The sequence below is a fragment of the Callithrix jacchus genome, chromosome 8 (genome assembly GCF_049354715.1).
Source record: "Callithrix jacchus isolate 240 chromosome 8, calJac240_pri, whole genome shotgun sequence".
Taxonomy (NCBI): Eukaryota; Metazoa; Chordata; class Mammalia; order Primates; family Cebidae; genus Callithrix; species Callithrix jacchus.
The window spans coordinates 81,620,319-81,637,231 of NC_133509.1; the positions used below are offsets into that span (position 1 = coordinate 81,620,319).

The window sequence follows — 16,913 nt, forward strand, 5'->3', positions numbered from 1 at the left end:
AGCCAACACAACCAGAATGAATGAATGAAACATCACATTACATTGTACTAAATCCTATTATCAGAATATGCCAGACTGCTTTTTTTTTTTTAAGGAAAATGCCCTAACTTTAAAATAAGTTATAAATGCACTAACTTTAAAATAACACAGGATTTTAAAATAATACTGTAATATTAAGTATGCCTGGAGATAAAAACTAACAGACTACAATGCAAATTCATAACATTTTCTTTGCAAACTAGCTTCCTCGGGGGAAAATCTATTTCTGGTGGTAGTTATGCAAATTATTATGCAAAGATCAGAACAGCATACTTAATAATGGAGTGCATTCAACAAACACTGCAATCTATTCAGACATGGATGTGAGAAGATAAAAGAATCTGAAGAAAGCCAACAAATACAGTTGTTAGACCAAAGATAATTAAGTAAATCTAATGATAGATAATTAAATTTATAAACATATTTTGTATATGGAGCAATGACAGGTGACAGATCTAAAACTGAAGGAAAGCAGCATTCACGAGTGTTTTTATACTATTCTTAGTTCATGTTCAAGTGTTTAAGGGCTAAGGGCTAAGTCTCCAGGTAAATCTACACAACTGTAGATAGATGCAAATCAGGCAAGTGGCCAGAAGTATCCAACAAACTCTTGATGAGCCAGGAAAGATTTTGTAAAAACATTCGATTGAAATTGTTGAAAAAACAAAAAAAGAACAACAAAAATTAAAGACTCCTGCCCAATTCAAATTGGGTCCCCTGGGCTTTCTTTGACTTCTAAAGTCATTAATGCATCTTCTCAAAATAGTTCTTATAAGTAACTTACTTATTTTGATGGCAAAACAGTGATCTAATGATTTTATAGTAGTAGGAATATATTAAAAAATGAAAATGTTAATTTTTTCCAGATAATCTGTATATGGAACAATGTGTTTCACCACCTCATCTGGTTAACATTCATTGAGTTTTAAAAATTGCAATAATTTCATATGTTATTGAGGAGAAGTGAAATACTTAGTGCCTTACTACATAAAAACACTGCTGTTCATTTGCAAGAAAGCTTGCCCAGACACAGGCACACAGTTCTGCAAATGTGTCAAATTAATCTCTATTCCAGTGTGCATGCACATTGTGGCCATAAGTATTTTCATTCACTGTCCAAATTCAGTCTTCAGTCACACCCTTAACAAGTGGTATAAAAAAAAATCTACCTTTAATTTTTCTTTTTTATTTTTATTTATTTATTTTTGAGATGGAGTTTCGCTTGTTACCCAGGCTGGAGTACAATGGCACGATCTCCGCTCACCGCAACCTCTGCCTCCTGGGTTCAAGCAATTCTCCTGCCTCAGCCTCCCGAGTAGCTGGGACTACAGGCGTGCACCACCATGCCCAGCTAATTTTTTTTGTATTTTTAGTAGAGACAGGGTTTCACCATGTTGACCAGGATGGTCTCGATCTCTTGACCTCGTGATCCACCCGCCTCAGCCTCCCAAAGTGCTGGGATTACAGGCGTGAGCCACCATGCCCAGCCCTAATTTTTCTTTAGAAAAAAACTGAATGTTTAATATACAAGCAAATATAAATGTATCCCATACAAATATACACAGAAATGTATGAGTTTCCAGAGTTTATATATAAAAGTATCCTCTTGTGTTACAGAATTCCCATTTTATATAAAATGCCTAGAAAATGTGCTTAGTTAGAACAGCTGAAAGAAAATAATATACCAGAGTTAGTCAACTCAGAAAATTTTGGAGTAAAGTGATACATCTTACCCATCCTACCTTTGTGACACTTATTGCTCAAATTTCTTTGCTTTTCTTTCTCCTCTCAACATAATTAGTGTTACTCCCTGGGATTCTACTTATCCCATAGTTAACCTCACTTTATAAAATGTCATTAGGTGGTATTATCCTTGCTGATGAATTTCTACTATAAGCTCTATTTTCTTGCCCCCACCTCCCAAGTCTGAGCCCCTATTCCAGAATTCTCCCTTAAGTTTCAGATGCACTATATGTATATATACACATATATATGTATATTTGTGCGTGTGTATATGTGTATATATACACATATACACACACACAATTACTCCAATATGTACCAACCTCTAATCATTCTGAAAGATTATATGTAGTTAATATTCTAAAAGTGTATCATGTGTGTATATACACAGACATAAATATGCAGTTGCATGTATTATGTTTTATAATATCCTATATATGTAGCTGCATGTATCTGTAACTATACATCATTGATATCTATATCCATGTTTTTCTTTCAATTGCATTTCTACCAATTTTCACCTATCTATATTTGAACTGAAGACAAATTATCAGACAAATTATGGATATGTGTGTGTGCGAGTGTGTATATATACACACACACACACACACACACAATTGCTCCAGAAAGTACCAACCTCTCATCATTCTGAAAGATTATATGTAGTCAATACACTAAAAGCAACCATGGAGTGATGATTCTCAAATATAAACAATGAATAGTGTCATTTAGATGTATATTTAATAATAAAGTCTCTTTATCACATAGAATTAATTAAACTGTGTCAGTATTTCTTGTTTCTGTTTCCACCAACAAATCCTTTAATTTGCATTTTCTGAATAATACTTTTCCAACATTCCACTGAAATGGTACCCACTAATTTCATTAATGGTGATCTCTTGTTAAAATTCAATAAACCTTTCTTTTGTATGCTTCCATACTTCTCTGCTTATTTCTAAGATTTTAGATTACCTTTATTCATTTGACAGCCCCTCCTATATAGGTAATTAATTACACATATAATAATTTAGTCATTTCTTGGTTGTTTTACCATTGAATATTCTAGCTACTTAAGTCTGCAACTTTGTACTAATATATTCCTAGTGAAATCTGATCTTTTATCACAGTTTCAATTAGCACTTATGTATAGATAACTGACAAATGTCTAGACAAAAAGAAAAAAGCACACTTGTTAAAAATTATCAATAGTATTATAATTAATAAATTCTAGATTTTCCTAATGTTTCTGGTCCTTTGAGTTACAGTGTTTGCTGGCACACTTAACAGGACATACTTAAATTTAGTCTCTCCCACCCAGTATTTTTCCCAAGAAGAAATGTAGTCTTTTATCATTTTGGATCTCTTAAGATGATCTATCCTGCATTTCTAATTCTCTTTTCTTTTTTCTTTTTTTTGGGGGGGCAGAATCAAGGTTTAAGGTCCTGAAAAACTTAAATTGCTCTCCTTCACTGAGAAAATAAAACATTTAAAAAAAAACCTTAATCCATCATTTGAGACTCTATGTAGTCTAAGCAAGACTACTTTTTCATTATTCCTCACACAAATTCTTCATTCTCATCAAATTAGTTATGTGAGTATCTTGCGGTATCTCTTTATGATTTCCTAACGCTCCCCATCCCTTGCTATGAGTCATTCTTTTGTTCCCATCTGAATGGATGTATAGTTCAAAAAATACATGTACTTACTTTTTGAATCCTTTTCAGACCTTACCAGTTATAACTGAATTATCTTTCTTTGGAATATCCATTACATCTTATACTATGACATCTATTTGTAACTCACTATTTAATGTTTGCTTATGAGTTATGATTTAGGGTGTTGAGCTGTGTTCTTCAACTGAATCATAAGCCCCCTAGGGGCAGAGGTATACTGCATGTCCCACAACAGCTAACAGAAAGCATTTTCTATCCATTGCTTTATAAATATTTGGATTAACAAGTCATACTTAAATTTTGGTCTTTCTGACAGAAATACCATTTGACCCAGCAATCCTATTATTACTGGGTATATACCCAAAAGAATATAAATAATTCTATTATAATGACACATGCACACATGTTTATTGCAGTGCTATTCACAATAGCAAAGACATGGAATCAACCTAAATGGCCATGATGTTAGACTCAATAAATAAAATGTGGTATACATATATACACCATTAAAACTATGTAGCCACCAAAGAAAAAAAAAAGAATGAAATCATGTCCTTTGCAGGAATACTGATGGAGCTGGAGACCATTATCCTTAGCAAACTAATGTGGGTAAAGAAAACCAAATACCACACGTTCTCACTTACAAGTGGGAGATAAATGATGAGAAAACATAAAAACATACAGGGCAAAAACACACACTGGGGCTTATTGGAGGGTAAAGGCTGGGAGAAGGGAGAGGATCAAGAAAAAAAATGGATACTAGACTTAATACCTGGGTGATTAAATAATCCATACAACAAACCCCCATGAACATGTTTACCTATGTAACAAACCTGCACATGTACCCCTAAACTTAAAATAAAAGTTAAAAAAAGAGTTGGTCTTTCCCACTCAACATATCCCCCAAGAATAAATGTAGTCATAATATATAAACACAATGACTTTATTTATTGTTTTTTGAGATGGAGTCTTGCTCTTGTTGCCTAGGCTCGAGTGCAATGGTGTGATCTTGGCTCACTGCAATCTCTGCCTCCCGGGTTCAAGCAATTCTCCTGCCTCAGTCTCTCAAGTAGCTGGGATTACAGGCATGCGCCATCATACCCAGCTAATTTTTGTATTTTTAGTAGAGATGGAGTTTCACCATGTTGGCAAGGCTGGTTTGGAACTCCTGACCGCAAGTGATCCACCTGCCTTGGCTGCCTAAAGTGCTGGGATTACAGGCATGAGCCCCTGTGGCCAGCCCAGAATGACTCTATAATAATAAAAGTTACAAAACATAGTATCTCTCTATACAAATTAGACATGTTCATTCTTCCTCATTAAACAACTCTGTCTCTTGCTTACGTCTGGGGTACTTCTGATATTATCCTCGTTACTTTATCATTTTTTGCCCCTTCTGTAAATTTTGTCATACTAATAATCAACTAGACACTGTTCAATTTTTTTACTGTAATGTTTCTATATTTAAATATTCTTACTTGAACTACTAAAATCTGTACATGGCCAAGCTGTCTTCATGTTCCCTGTAAAACATAAAAATTATATCAAGGATTCTCAATTACTTTAAATGTTATCTTGCCATGGCATGTCCTATCTCCCACTTTAAGAAATAGTCAGTTGATTACTTAAAATTTACTAAAAACATGGAGGGGATGAACTGCTCCAGTGTTCTGTTTCTTGATCTTCGAGCTACTAGAAGGGGTGTGATCTCTCTAAAAACTCATCACGCTGTACACTTAGGTTTCATGTGCTTTTCTACACATATTTCAATAAAATGTTCATGTAAAATTAACTATAGCTTTATTTCAACAGACAAACAATCATTTAGTACATACTCTGTGCCAATTACCTTTTGAATGCTGGGAACACCATGGGAAAAACATGAAACATACGTGGGAAATGATGAATATCTAGACAAATGCAAAGGATGATTTCAGAGAGTATGAAATGCTACCAAGTAAATCAAACAAAAGAATACATAGAGATAGAGATAAATGATGATGTAGTAAGCTACTTAAATGAAACAGACTGGAAAGCAGCTCTCAGGATGTCTTACTTGAGTTAAAAGTTGAAGAACTAGAAATATACTGGAGGGATAAATGATACAGAATGACACTGGAACCACAACCACAAAGACCCTGACACAGCAGTAAGTTTGGCATGTTGGAGAGCTAGAAAGAAAATTAATGTGACTGGAGTGCAGCGCAATAAACAGCATAAAATAAGATTTCAAAGCTTGGAAAAGTTATATTAGATGGGTTATGGTCACAGATTTGTATTCATTCTAAAGTTATTTATTACATGTTTAATGCTACCAATCTCCTCTACCTTTTTCCAACAAGGCTTGCCTCCTTCTTTTGGAAAATACTTTAAACTTGATTTTCACCAACCCTAATTCTCCATTTCACCAAACAACTCTACTCTACTCTTCAGTCCTTTTGAATATTATCTGACAGCCAATATAAGAGTTTTCTTTTTCTATCTTTTTTTTTTTTTTTGAGACACAGTCTCATTCTGTCACCCAAGCAAGAGTGTAGTCATGTGATTTCGGCTAACTGCAACTCGCCTCCAGGTTCAAGTGATTCTCATGCTTCAGCCTCCCAAGTAGCTGGGATTATAGGCACATGCCTTCATGGCCGGCTGATTTTTCTATCATCAGTAGAGACAGGGTTTCACCATATTGACCAGGATGGTCTGGAACTCCTGGCCTCAAGTGATCTGCCTGCCTTGGCCCCGCAAAGTGCTGGGACTATAGGCATGAGCCACTGCACCAGCCTCAAAAAGAAGAGATTTCAACCTAAAAGCTCTTACTTCTGATCCATCCTCTAGAAGTGCATTCTTCCTACATGTTTTCTCCTTTAATTTTTAATACCTTTTGTCTGTTTGTATCAATCACATTTGTTCACACATTTACATGTTTTTGTCATTTACATTATGTATATGTATTGATCCTGCCTTTCCACTTAATGAGATCACTTCAAATTCTATTCCCTACCATTTGTGCAGTGTTGTGCATGTTGTCAACTCAGAAAAGATTACTGACTAGAAAAGAATAGAGTCAGCTCATCATCTTGCACACAGTAAGTTTTTAGCAAGCTTCCTGAACCAAGTTGACTCTAATGGTAGTAATAGGAATTTTAAAAATCTTTACATTAGGGTAGCCTGCAAGACAGATTTATACAGCTGCATTTGGGGCCATTCATAGGAGAACTGAACAGTCATTATGGACAAAAGAATGTAAAACAAAGGTAAGCCCCAAGGGAAATATATACAATAATCAAGTACACAGAACTAACATGAATGCAGCTCTTGCCATTAAAATACAGAGGTGACTTTTGTAAAGGACGCATTCTTAAAACATTTTGTATACCTTTTTGTGGTCAGGGACACTGCTGGTATTTATGTTATCTAAAGGTAAAAAATATTAATTTTGTGGTAATATTGAGATTACAAAGAGAATTCATACTACTGTTTGAGATGATTTCTATTCCTTAATTCCCTATAAATATAATGGTATATACATGCATATCCTAGTTAATTCTTATTCAGAGCACAGCAGCAAAATAGGCATATGAGAAGGTGCTATAGTTTGGATGATTGTCCCTTAATCCTCATGTTGAAATTTAATCCTAATATTCGAGGTAGGCCCTAATGAAAGGTATCTGGGTCATGCAGGCAGACCCCTCGTGAATAATGTCCTAAGGGGGACTGTGAGTGAGTTCTATTAGTTCCCATGAGAGCTGGTTGTTGAAAACAATCTGGTAGCCCCCCACCCACCTTCCTCTTTTATCATATGACCTCTGCACATACCAGCTCCCCTTTGCCATGAGTGAAAGCAGCATAAAGCCCTCACCAGATGCAGATGCAGTATCATGTTTCTTCTTGTATTATCTGCAAAACTGAGAACCAAATAAATCTCTTTTTTTATACATTACCTAATTTCAGGTGTTCCTTTATGGCAAAATAAAATAGACTCTAAAGGATAGACAGAAAAGAAAGAAAAGCCTCTAGATCCATGATTTCCCAATGGTTCAGCTATTATGGGATTGGAGAGTTGTTCTGGGTGAGCTAAAATGATAACTTCTTGCAGTCAGAACACAAGATACTAAAACATGTGAACCTAGAGGACCCAGGTTACATGGTCTCTAAGTTAACATGTAAAATTAATGTATATATCATGTCAATGGGTACAGTAGGTAATAGAGAGAAAGTCTGTTAAAGGAATTTTTTTTAAATAACAGAATTATGGAAAATTTTGAGCCTTACACCTTCTTAATTCATGACAGTCAGGATATAGTATTTTAAAACAATACAGCAGAACACATAAGAAAGCAGAGACTAGATGCACAAACACATTAATGTTATCAAATGGTATATATATATATACATGTGATATGAATATAATTGTTTATTATTTATAACCACTTTATCACGTGATGTTAATTTTATTTTGTTGATCATTTGAATTTGATATTTTGGGTTTTGGGAGGCTTTTTGCATGTGAATTTTCATGATTTGTAAAAAGGAATTTTGAGTTGATTATTGCCTAATTGTATAATTCGTCTAATTAGACTAATTATAACTAATTATGTAATTGATGTAAATATGTTCAGTCTTGTAATTAGATGGTATAATTACAATACACAAGATGATGTCATAAACATCTTTACGAAAGTTCCAGACAAATGGAAAGTGAATTTTCAATTTGTAAGATTTAAAAAACTGTTTAACATTTCTTAAACAATTACCAGATTATCTACAATACATATATTTAATTTTTGTCATTATTTTTTAATAAAGAAAATAAAAGGAAACCATACAATGTATAGTAGCTAGTAGCCCTTACCAATGCTGACATTTCTCTAGTGAAGAAATACATACAGCCTCAAGCAGTGTTTCCATATTTCTTATAAAATAAACTAGAACATTAGAAAATGTATATTCATTCATTACGATCCTTACATATAAAGCCTGTCAATTTAGATTCATTTTATGAAGCTTTAATGGCTAATTTATTACAAACTTATAAATATAAAATTATATACATCTTTTAGTAGTCTACATCTTTTAGTAGTGAGTAGAAGTAAAAAAGCATAATTATTCCTCTTAGAAATAGTGCATTATATGCTTATGAATTCATATCAGCTTTAGGAACATGGACCAACTTTTTTTCTAGAAACACTGTATATAAAAAGGTATAAACAAGATTTTTGTCACTCAACAGATTTTTGGAATACTCAACTCAAATTGCTGCAGTTACTAACACATTATGAATGAGCATACAAAATAGATACATCTCATTATCTTAGAAATTCTGTCTTATTAAAAACAAGACAGTATTATTAAATAACATTATTATTTAAAACATATCCTTAAAAGAAATGTCATTTTCTAACATTAAAACTTAAGCAGACGTATGATCTCTTATCGAAATCCTTCCACCATATATTCCCAGTATGCCTTCCCTGCTTCAGAATCCCCTGTTCTCCACACATACTAATTACTGTTCTAACTAACCAGAGACATGGTTAATCTTTGAAGACACTGTCTTTGTTCTGCATTACTTGCAGGTGCAAAATGGAGCATCCATTTTGAATGCTCCCTCCATAACAGTGTTGTGTACCTCTATTCTGACAACGATTTTTATTTTATATTATAATTATTGTTCACTTTAACTTTTTCTTTATATATCAATAAATATTAGAGGAAGAGCTTTGCCTAGTGACCTCTGTATCTTTGGCAAAGGTATGCCCATATCTTGAATATGGTAGATCTTAGTCACTTTAATTGAATCTTGTTTATGTCATGAAGTCACAAAGGCCAGTGACTATCAACCTATGGAGATACATTTAAAAATTAAAATATTATTGAGGTGCTCCAATACAAACAATGCTAACACAAAAGTGTTTTCATAATGAAGTACACATGCAGTAAGGAAAACAATTCAAGAAATCAATAACACTTAAGAAATATATATGTTTATATAAAGTTACATATATACATGTGTATACACACAAACACATATGTTTTGTCTATATAGACATAGAAACACTAGCATAATAAGCAAAAGATAAAGTAAACAAGGCAAGAGTAACCCAATATGGAGGTATAAAAAGGAAGGAAAGACGGCTTCTCTGAGATGATGAATCCTCAGTGTTAAGAAGGCCTCTGCCTATTATCTAACTAAAGAATACTTAGAAATACATTTAACCAAGGAGGGGAAAGATTGATACAATGCAAACCATAAAATATTGATGGGAAAAACTGAAGAGGATACAAATAAATTGGAAGATATTCCAGGTTGGTGGATTGGAAGAATTAACATTGTTAAAATATCTGTACTATCCAAAGTGACCCACAGATTCAATCCAATCCTGTTAAAATATCAAAGAAATTCTTCACAGATATAGGAAAATACAATCCTAACTTTGTATGAAACCACTAAAGACCCCAAACAGCCAAAACAATTTTGAGCAAAAGCAACAAAGTTGGCATGTTATCTGACTTCAAAATACTCTTCAATGCATAGTAACCGAAACAGCATAGTACTGAGGCAACGTGTTCTCTTTCTGGGTCCATAACGGGGCGTAGCTTTAAGGGCAAGAATTTCCAGGTACCATGCCCCCCTCCCATCTTTCTCCATCCAGGAGATTCAACGGTTTATGTTTGAATTTTGCAAGCATGGGAAGAAACTAAAAGTCAATCACTCCAGCAGAAGTTCTAAGGAACTCCTTTCATTGGCCCAGGGTCTTGGAGAAGGTGGGGGTGCCTCCCAGGATAAATGTCCACGCCCACACAATTGGCAGGATTATCTCTCGGGAATCCCCTTCCACACTCTTAGTGGAAGGCTTTCTCTTCTCCCCTTGCCCTCTCTTTTCTCTAACTAAATAAAATCGCCTTTCTGCAACACTTTTTGGGCCCGATACTGGCTTTACGAGCATACGGTCCACCTGCAGTGGCCCACTGCTTATTCCTTAAGAGGCTGGAGGCCGAGATTTCACAACAATCACCAGCATCCAAGAAAAAACCCGGTTACAGTACTGACATAAAAACAGACATATAGCAAACGGAACACAATAGACAATACAACCAAATCCACACACTTACAGCCAATGAATTTTCAACAAAAGTGCCAAAATCTCACTTTAGGGAAAGGACAATGTGTCTTCAGCAGATAGTGCTGGGAAGCTTGAATCTTCCCATGCAGAAAAGTAAAGCTAGACTTCTATTTCTCCTCATATACAAACATCAACTCAAAATGGATTCAAGACCTAAATATAAGACCTGAAATAAGACAACGGCTAGAAGAAAACACAGGGAAAATGCTTCATGACATTTGTCTGGGCACAGGCAAATGAAACAGAAGTAGAAAAACAGAATTATATTGAACTAAAAAGCTTGGGCACAGGAATGGAAACAATTAACACAGTGAAGAAATCTACAGAACGGGAGAAAATATTTACAAACTATGTATTTGATAAGAAGTTAATATCTAGAAAATACATGAACTCAAAGAACTCAATAGCAAGAAAAAAAAATTTTTTCATTTAAAAATGGGCAAAAGACCTAAAAAGACATTACTCAAAAGAATACATACAAATGACCAAGAGCTATATGGAAAAAATGCTCAACATCACTAATTATTAGGGAAATGCAAAACAGAACCACAGAGAGCTATCACCTCCTCCCATTAGAATGGCTATTATCAAAAAGACAAAAAATAATGAATTCTGCTGTGGATGCAGAGAAAGAGGAACGCTTAATACCTTGTTGGTGGGAGTGCAAATTATTACAGCCATTATGGAAAACAGTATGGGGGGGGTCCTCAAAAATTAAAAATCGAGCTATAATATGATCCAGCAATCCTACTGTTGAATAGATCCAAAAGAATTTCAATCAGTTTGTTGAAGAGATATCTGCAATTCCATATTTATTGGAGGATATTCACAATAGACAAAACATGGAATAAATCTAATTGTCCATCAACAGATGAATGAATAAAATGTGGAATATGTACATAATGGAATTCAATATGAAATAACAAACACAGCTATAAAATAATTAATGCTTATTTTACTTAACATAATGTCCTCCAGATCGATCCATCTTGCTGCAGATGATAGGTCTGTCCCACAGCCAGCAGCATGGATGGATCTAAAGGACATTATGTCAAGTAAAATAATCAACGTACAGAAAGACAAATGCTATATTACCTAGTCATGTATGGAATCTGAAGATGATCTCATAGAATTAGAGAGCATAATAATGGTTAGCAGTGGCCAGAGGGAGGGAGGAAGAAGGGAGACTATAAAGAGATTGGTCAATAGGTGCAAAGTTACATTGAGGAGGAATAAATTCTAGCGTTCTGTTGCACAATAAGTTGACTATTACTAACAATACTATATCATATGTTTCAATATAGCTAGAAGAGAATATTTTGAATGTTCTCACCATGAAGAAATGATAAATGCATGAGGTAATGGATACGCTAAATATCCTGATTTGATTATGATATAATGTGTACACATGTATCAAAACATCAAATCATACCAGATAAATATGTACAATTCTTATGTATCAGTTTTTTTTTTAGAAGTTTTCTTGTGCTTGTTTAGTAAATTTAAAAGAAATTCCTAAATATTTTGACAGTATAAAAGATTTTCCAAAATCTGGCCAAGGTTCATGTGTTCATTTCCAAGTGACTAGACTCATTTGCAGGTTAGAAATAGCCATATGGCCAGGTGCGGTGGCTCACACCTGCAATCCCAGCACTTTGGGAGGCCGAGGCAGGTGGATTGCTTGAGGTCAGGAGTTTGAGATCAGCCTAACTAACATGATGAAACTCCATCTCTACTAAAAATACAAAAATTAGCCCAACATAGTGGTGGGTGCCTGTAAGCCCAGCTACTCAGAAAGCTGAGGCACAAGAATCACTTAAACCTGCAAGCAGAGGTTGCAATAAGCCCAGACTGCACCACTGCACTCCAGTCCAGGTGACAGAGCAAGGCTCCATCTCGAAAACAAGCAAAGTAAAAGTAATAGCCATAGAGTGAAAGGATGTTTACATTTACCTCACTATCTGTAAATGTTACCATGTTTGACAACATTCTACAGGAAACATTTTCTAAATCTTAATGTATATATTGTGAAAATGAATTGACAATAGAAAAATATGTAACATGATATTTGGATAATATTTTTAACGAAAAAAATTCATTTTATCCAGAATATCTGGATAATTCATTTATTATCCAGAATATCTGGATAATATTTTTAACTAAAAAAATTCATCTTAGTAATAATTGAAGAATGAATTAAAAGTATTGCAGAATGTATGGGGGAAAATTCAGTCCCGTCTGCTAGCAGAGAATACTTAATATCATAATGGCCTAAATAAAGAGACAATTAGATTAGAACAGGCTTCAATGCTATGTTATGGTAAACTGACTAGTAATACATATGTGATGCTGATTTTTAGACATTTGTATTTTTGCAATTTAAAACTGTTCTTTTGAACAAAATAAAGAATACATATTTTTATTTATAATCTATTTGCAAAACAGGAATATCTATGATGTGTGCAGTGTTATCGTATAATCACTGCATTATTCCACAGTTAATGTCTAAATATCCAAAACTATATAATCTGAAAGAGGTCAGGCCTAGTTTACCATATAAGGAAATATATTCGATGGTGAAAATTGGTATGCTGGGATATTTGCAAAGTCAGAATAACCTTATGTTATTAGAATTTAGATGGGAAAGCTGTATTAATCTTTAAAACCATGAAGTGAAATATTTACAATAAAGATTAGTTTTACATTTTCCTCATTAGAGATATATAGATATCTCAAATGTATGTATGATATGTCAAATTCCTGACTATCTTGTGATCTATGTAATTTTTTTTTTTTTTTTTGAGACATAGTCTCCCTCTGTCACCAAGGCTGGAGTGCAGTGGCAAAATCTTGGCTCACTGCAACCTCCCCCTCCCAGGTTCAAGTGGTTGTCCTGTCTCACCCTCCCAAGTAACTGGGACTATAGGCATGTGCCAGTATACCTGGATAATTTTTATATTTTTAGTAGAGCCAGGGTTTCACCATATTATCCAGGATGGTCTGGATCTCCTGACCTCATGATTCGCCTGCCTTGGCCCCCAAAGTGCTGAGATTACGGAAGTGAGCCACTGCACCCGGCCAATTTATGTAATTTTAAAAACTACTTTTCAAGGTCACAACACTTTTAAATATTTGTCCACATGTTTTTTAAATTTAAACCTTTTTCATTGTTAATTTAGGTTTGTGCTTCTTTCCAGTCATGACAAAACCTTTATTATAACAGCATATAAATATTCCTACAAATTTCAATATCTTCCTCAAGACTTACTAATGCCTTACTCTTCATGTATTACACAGGAGTATTCATATTACATTTACTCTACGTAAAGTGAATTCAACTTTTATTAAAACCGTTTTTAATGACTAATGACACATTTTCATTTTTAACATAATTAAAGCTCGATGTCTAAACCAAGTCAAAAACAAATATGACTGAAGGAAACTAAAGACGTCGCTCTCCTAAAACTAAAGCCAAATAAATTTCAAATAGGTTTCTTCACTTCTTCAATAGTTATTTGCCATTTGCAAATAGGGAAATCAAAATCTCTCCTTTTGAGAAATATTTTCCACAGAACCCAAATCAGTCAGCAAAATGTATAACTAAGTATGTTATAGTGAAACACAGGAAAACTTACAGGTTAAAAAAGTATGTTAGGACATGTTAAGTTAAAAAAATGTTTTCAAGATTTAACATTTTAAATTTAACACATTAGAATAAGTTTTCCTTTATACTGAAGTTCTTTAAATCTTTAAGTCAACAACATATTGGGTTTTGAAAGGCCAAAACAGAGAAATTATCTTTTCAAAGACTATGAATTCGTGCTGCCTGAATTAGGAAAGTATCCTAGCAGAGTAGGGTGGAAATACTGTACCTTAATTCATACCTGGGTAAAGAATGGTTCATAAATCTCAACTCCTTTATCAGATCCTTGCAGCAAGACCTCCTGGCCACGTCTCCAGCTGTACCGAACAGGTGGATTGGAATTGGCAACACACCGGAGGAACACTGTTCTCTCATAGTAAAATTGTTCTTTAGCTTCGCCTATACTTTGATGAACAGTTACTACTGGGTCATCCAAATCTAGAAGTAAAAACAACCAAATGGCAATGTTATTAGATGACTTTTTAAAAATATTTATTTTATCGCATTTTAGGTTTTGGGGTACATATTAACATGCAAGATTGTTGCATAGGTACACACATGGCAATGTGGTTTGCTGCCTTCCTCCCCATCACCTATATCTGGCATTTCTCCCCATGTTATCCCTCCCCAACTCCCCACTCCCTGCTGTCCCTCCCCTAGTTCCCCACCACAGACTCCAGTGTGTGATGCTCCCCTCCCTGTGTCCATGTGTTCTCACTGCTCAACACCTGCCTATGAGTGAGAACATGCGGTGTTTGATTTTCTCCTCTTGTGTCAAGGCTACAGTAATCAAAACAGCATGGTACTGGTACCAAAACAGAGATATAGACCAATGGAACAGAACAGAGGCCTCACAGGCAACGCCACACATCTACAACCATCTGATCTGTGACAAACCTGACAAAAACAAGCAATGGGGAAAGGATTCTCTGTTTAATAAATGGTGTTGGGAAAACTGGCTAGCCATGTGCAGAAAGCTGAAACCAGACCCCTTCCTGACACCTTACACTAAAATTAACTCCAGATGGATTAAAGACTTAAACATAAGACCTAATACCATAAAATCCCTAGAAGAAAACCAGGCAAAACCATTCAGGACATAGGCATAGGCAAGGACTTCAGGACTAAAACACCAAAAGCATTGGCAACAATAGATAGATGACTTTTAAAGTATTGTGCACATGCAACCCAACCAAAAATGTGTATTCCTCATTGACTGTATTACTTAGCACTAGGATCTTTTTTTTTCCACTCAGCTTATTGAATTCATTTGCAAAGACGTTTCTAGTAAGAAGTATATTAGTATCTCTATTTGTTGATATAGTACAAATAATTTTGTGTATTTCCAACTCTTTGTCAATAGCCACATAAAACAGAGTTCCATGAGACAGATAAAACTTTAAAACACTCAAACTCAAGAGTTTTACCAAAGCAATGAACCTCAGTGACAACAAAAATTAGTACCAAGCTGCCCAACTTTTTCTTTCTCTTTTTTCTTTTTTGAAACAGGCTGTGCTGTGTCATCCAGGCTGAAGTCCAGTGGTGGAATCAGAGTTTACTGCAGCCTCAACCTCCTGGACCCAAGCCATCCCCTTACCTCAGCCTCCTGAGTAGCTGAGACTCAGGTATGTGCCACCATGCCTGACTAATTTTTTTGTTCTACAGACAGGGTCTGGCTATGTTGCTTAGGCTAGTCTTAAACTCCTAGCTTCAGGTGATCCTCCCACCTCCGGTCTCCCAAAGTGCTAGGATTACAGGCGTGAACTACTGTACAGGACCTCTTTGTCTTAATATACTTCTTTTTCCAATTATTTATAACTTATATATTAAAAACAATTTTAAATTGCTTGTAAATTATTAGAATATTTATAGTACCAAAATAAGACCTTGCACAGGATTAAATGTTATCTCAAATTTTATATTCCAGATTATATCTGTTAATTTGAAGAGTGCTAAAAGGCATTATTGGCATTATTAAAAGGCATTCCAATTTCTATTATTGGATATTGGAACTAAATATGTGTCCTTTTGCATGTATCCTAAAGAAAGACTACACAGTAGAGGCTCAGCATTTTCTGAAAAATTCATAAATACCTTGGGCTTTGTGGGTCAAATGATTACTGTCTCAACTACTCATTGCTACCATTGCAGTGTGAAAGCAGCCAAAGACAGTAGGTAAATTGATGATGAATATTGCTGAGTTCCAGTAAAACTCAATTTATAAATGCAGGTACTCCTCAACCAGGTTTGGCTAATGGACCATAATATGCCAACCCCTGATATGGCATATTCCAGGTTCTTAAGAGAAAAATAAATTTTAACAGTGTACTTGCCTTAAAGCAACCAGCTCTTAGTTCCATGTGGTAGTATAAACTTAGTATATACTTTAAGTATGATGTGAAACCTGCTGTGTTCATTATCACCTTTTAATTATAACCAAGAAGGGTTACTTAACTTTGTCGTCTTCAATTTCCTTGTCAGCAAATCAGAATAATAATGATACCATATTATTTAGGCTGTCAAAGGATTAAATGAGATAGTCCATCAAGCCCTGGACACACAGCACTAAGGTGGTGCAAAAGTAATTTCAGTTTTTGCTATTACTTTTAATGAATGCTTAATAAAAGTCACCTATTACTATTAATAATATTATCAGTATTCATTACTGGAGTCTCATTTAAACTCCTATTGAGTCTA

At 34.6% G+C, this 16,913-nt stretch overlaps 1 protein-coding gene across 4 annotated transcripts in view; it reads right to left on the reverse strand.

Annotated features, from left to right (window-relative positions):
- Window positions 1-16,913, reverse strand: part of MDGA2 (MAM domain containing glycosylphosphatidylinositol anchor 2) — an 871,115-nt gene that overhangs the window by 314,442 nt on the left and 539,760 nt on the right. For all 4 annotated transcript variants that reach the window (XM_078334840.1, XM_078334839.1, XM_017977077.4 and 1 more), the window contains one exon: window positions 14,458-14,654. In XM_078334840.1, the coding sequence (XP_078190966.1) occupies window positions 14,458-14,654 (197 nt within the window). The remainder of the gene's footprint in view (window positions 1-14,457; window positions 14,655-16,913) is intronic.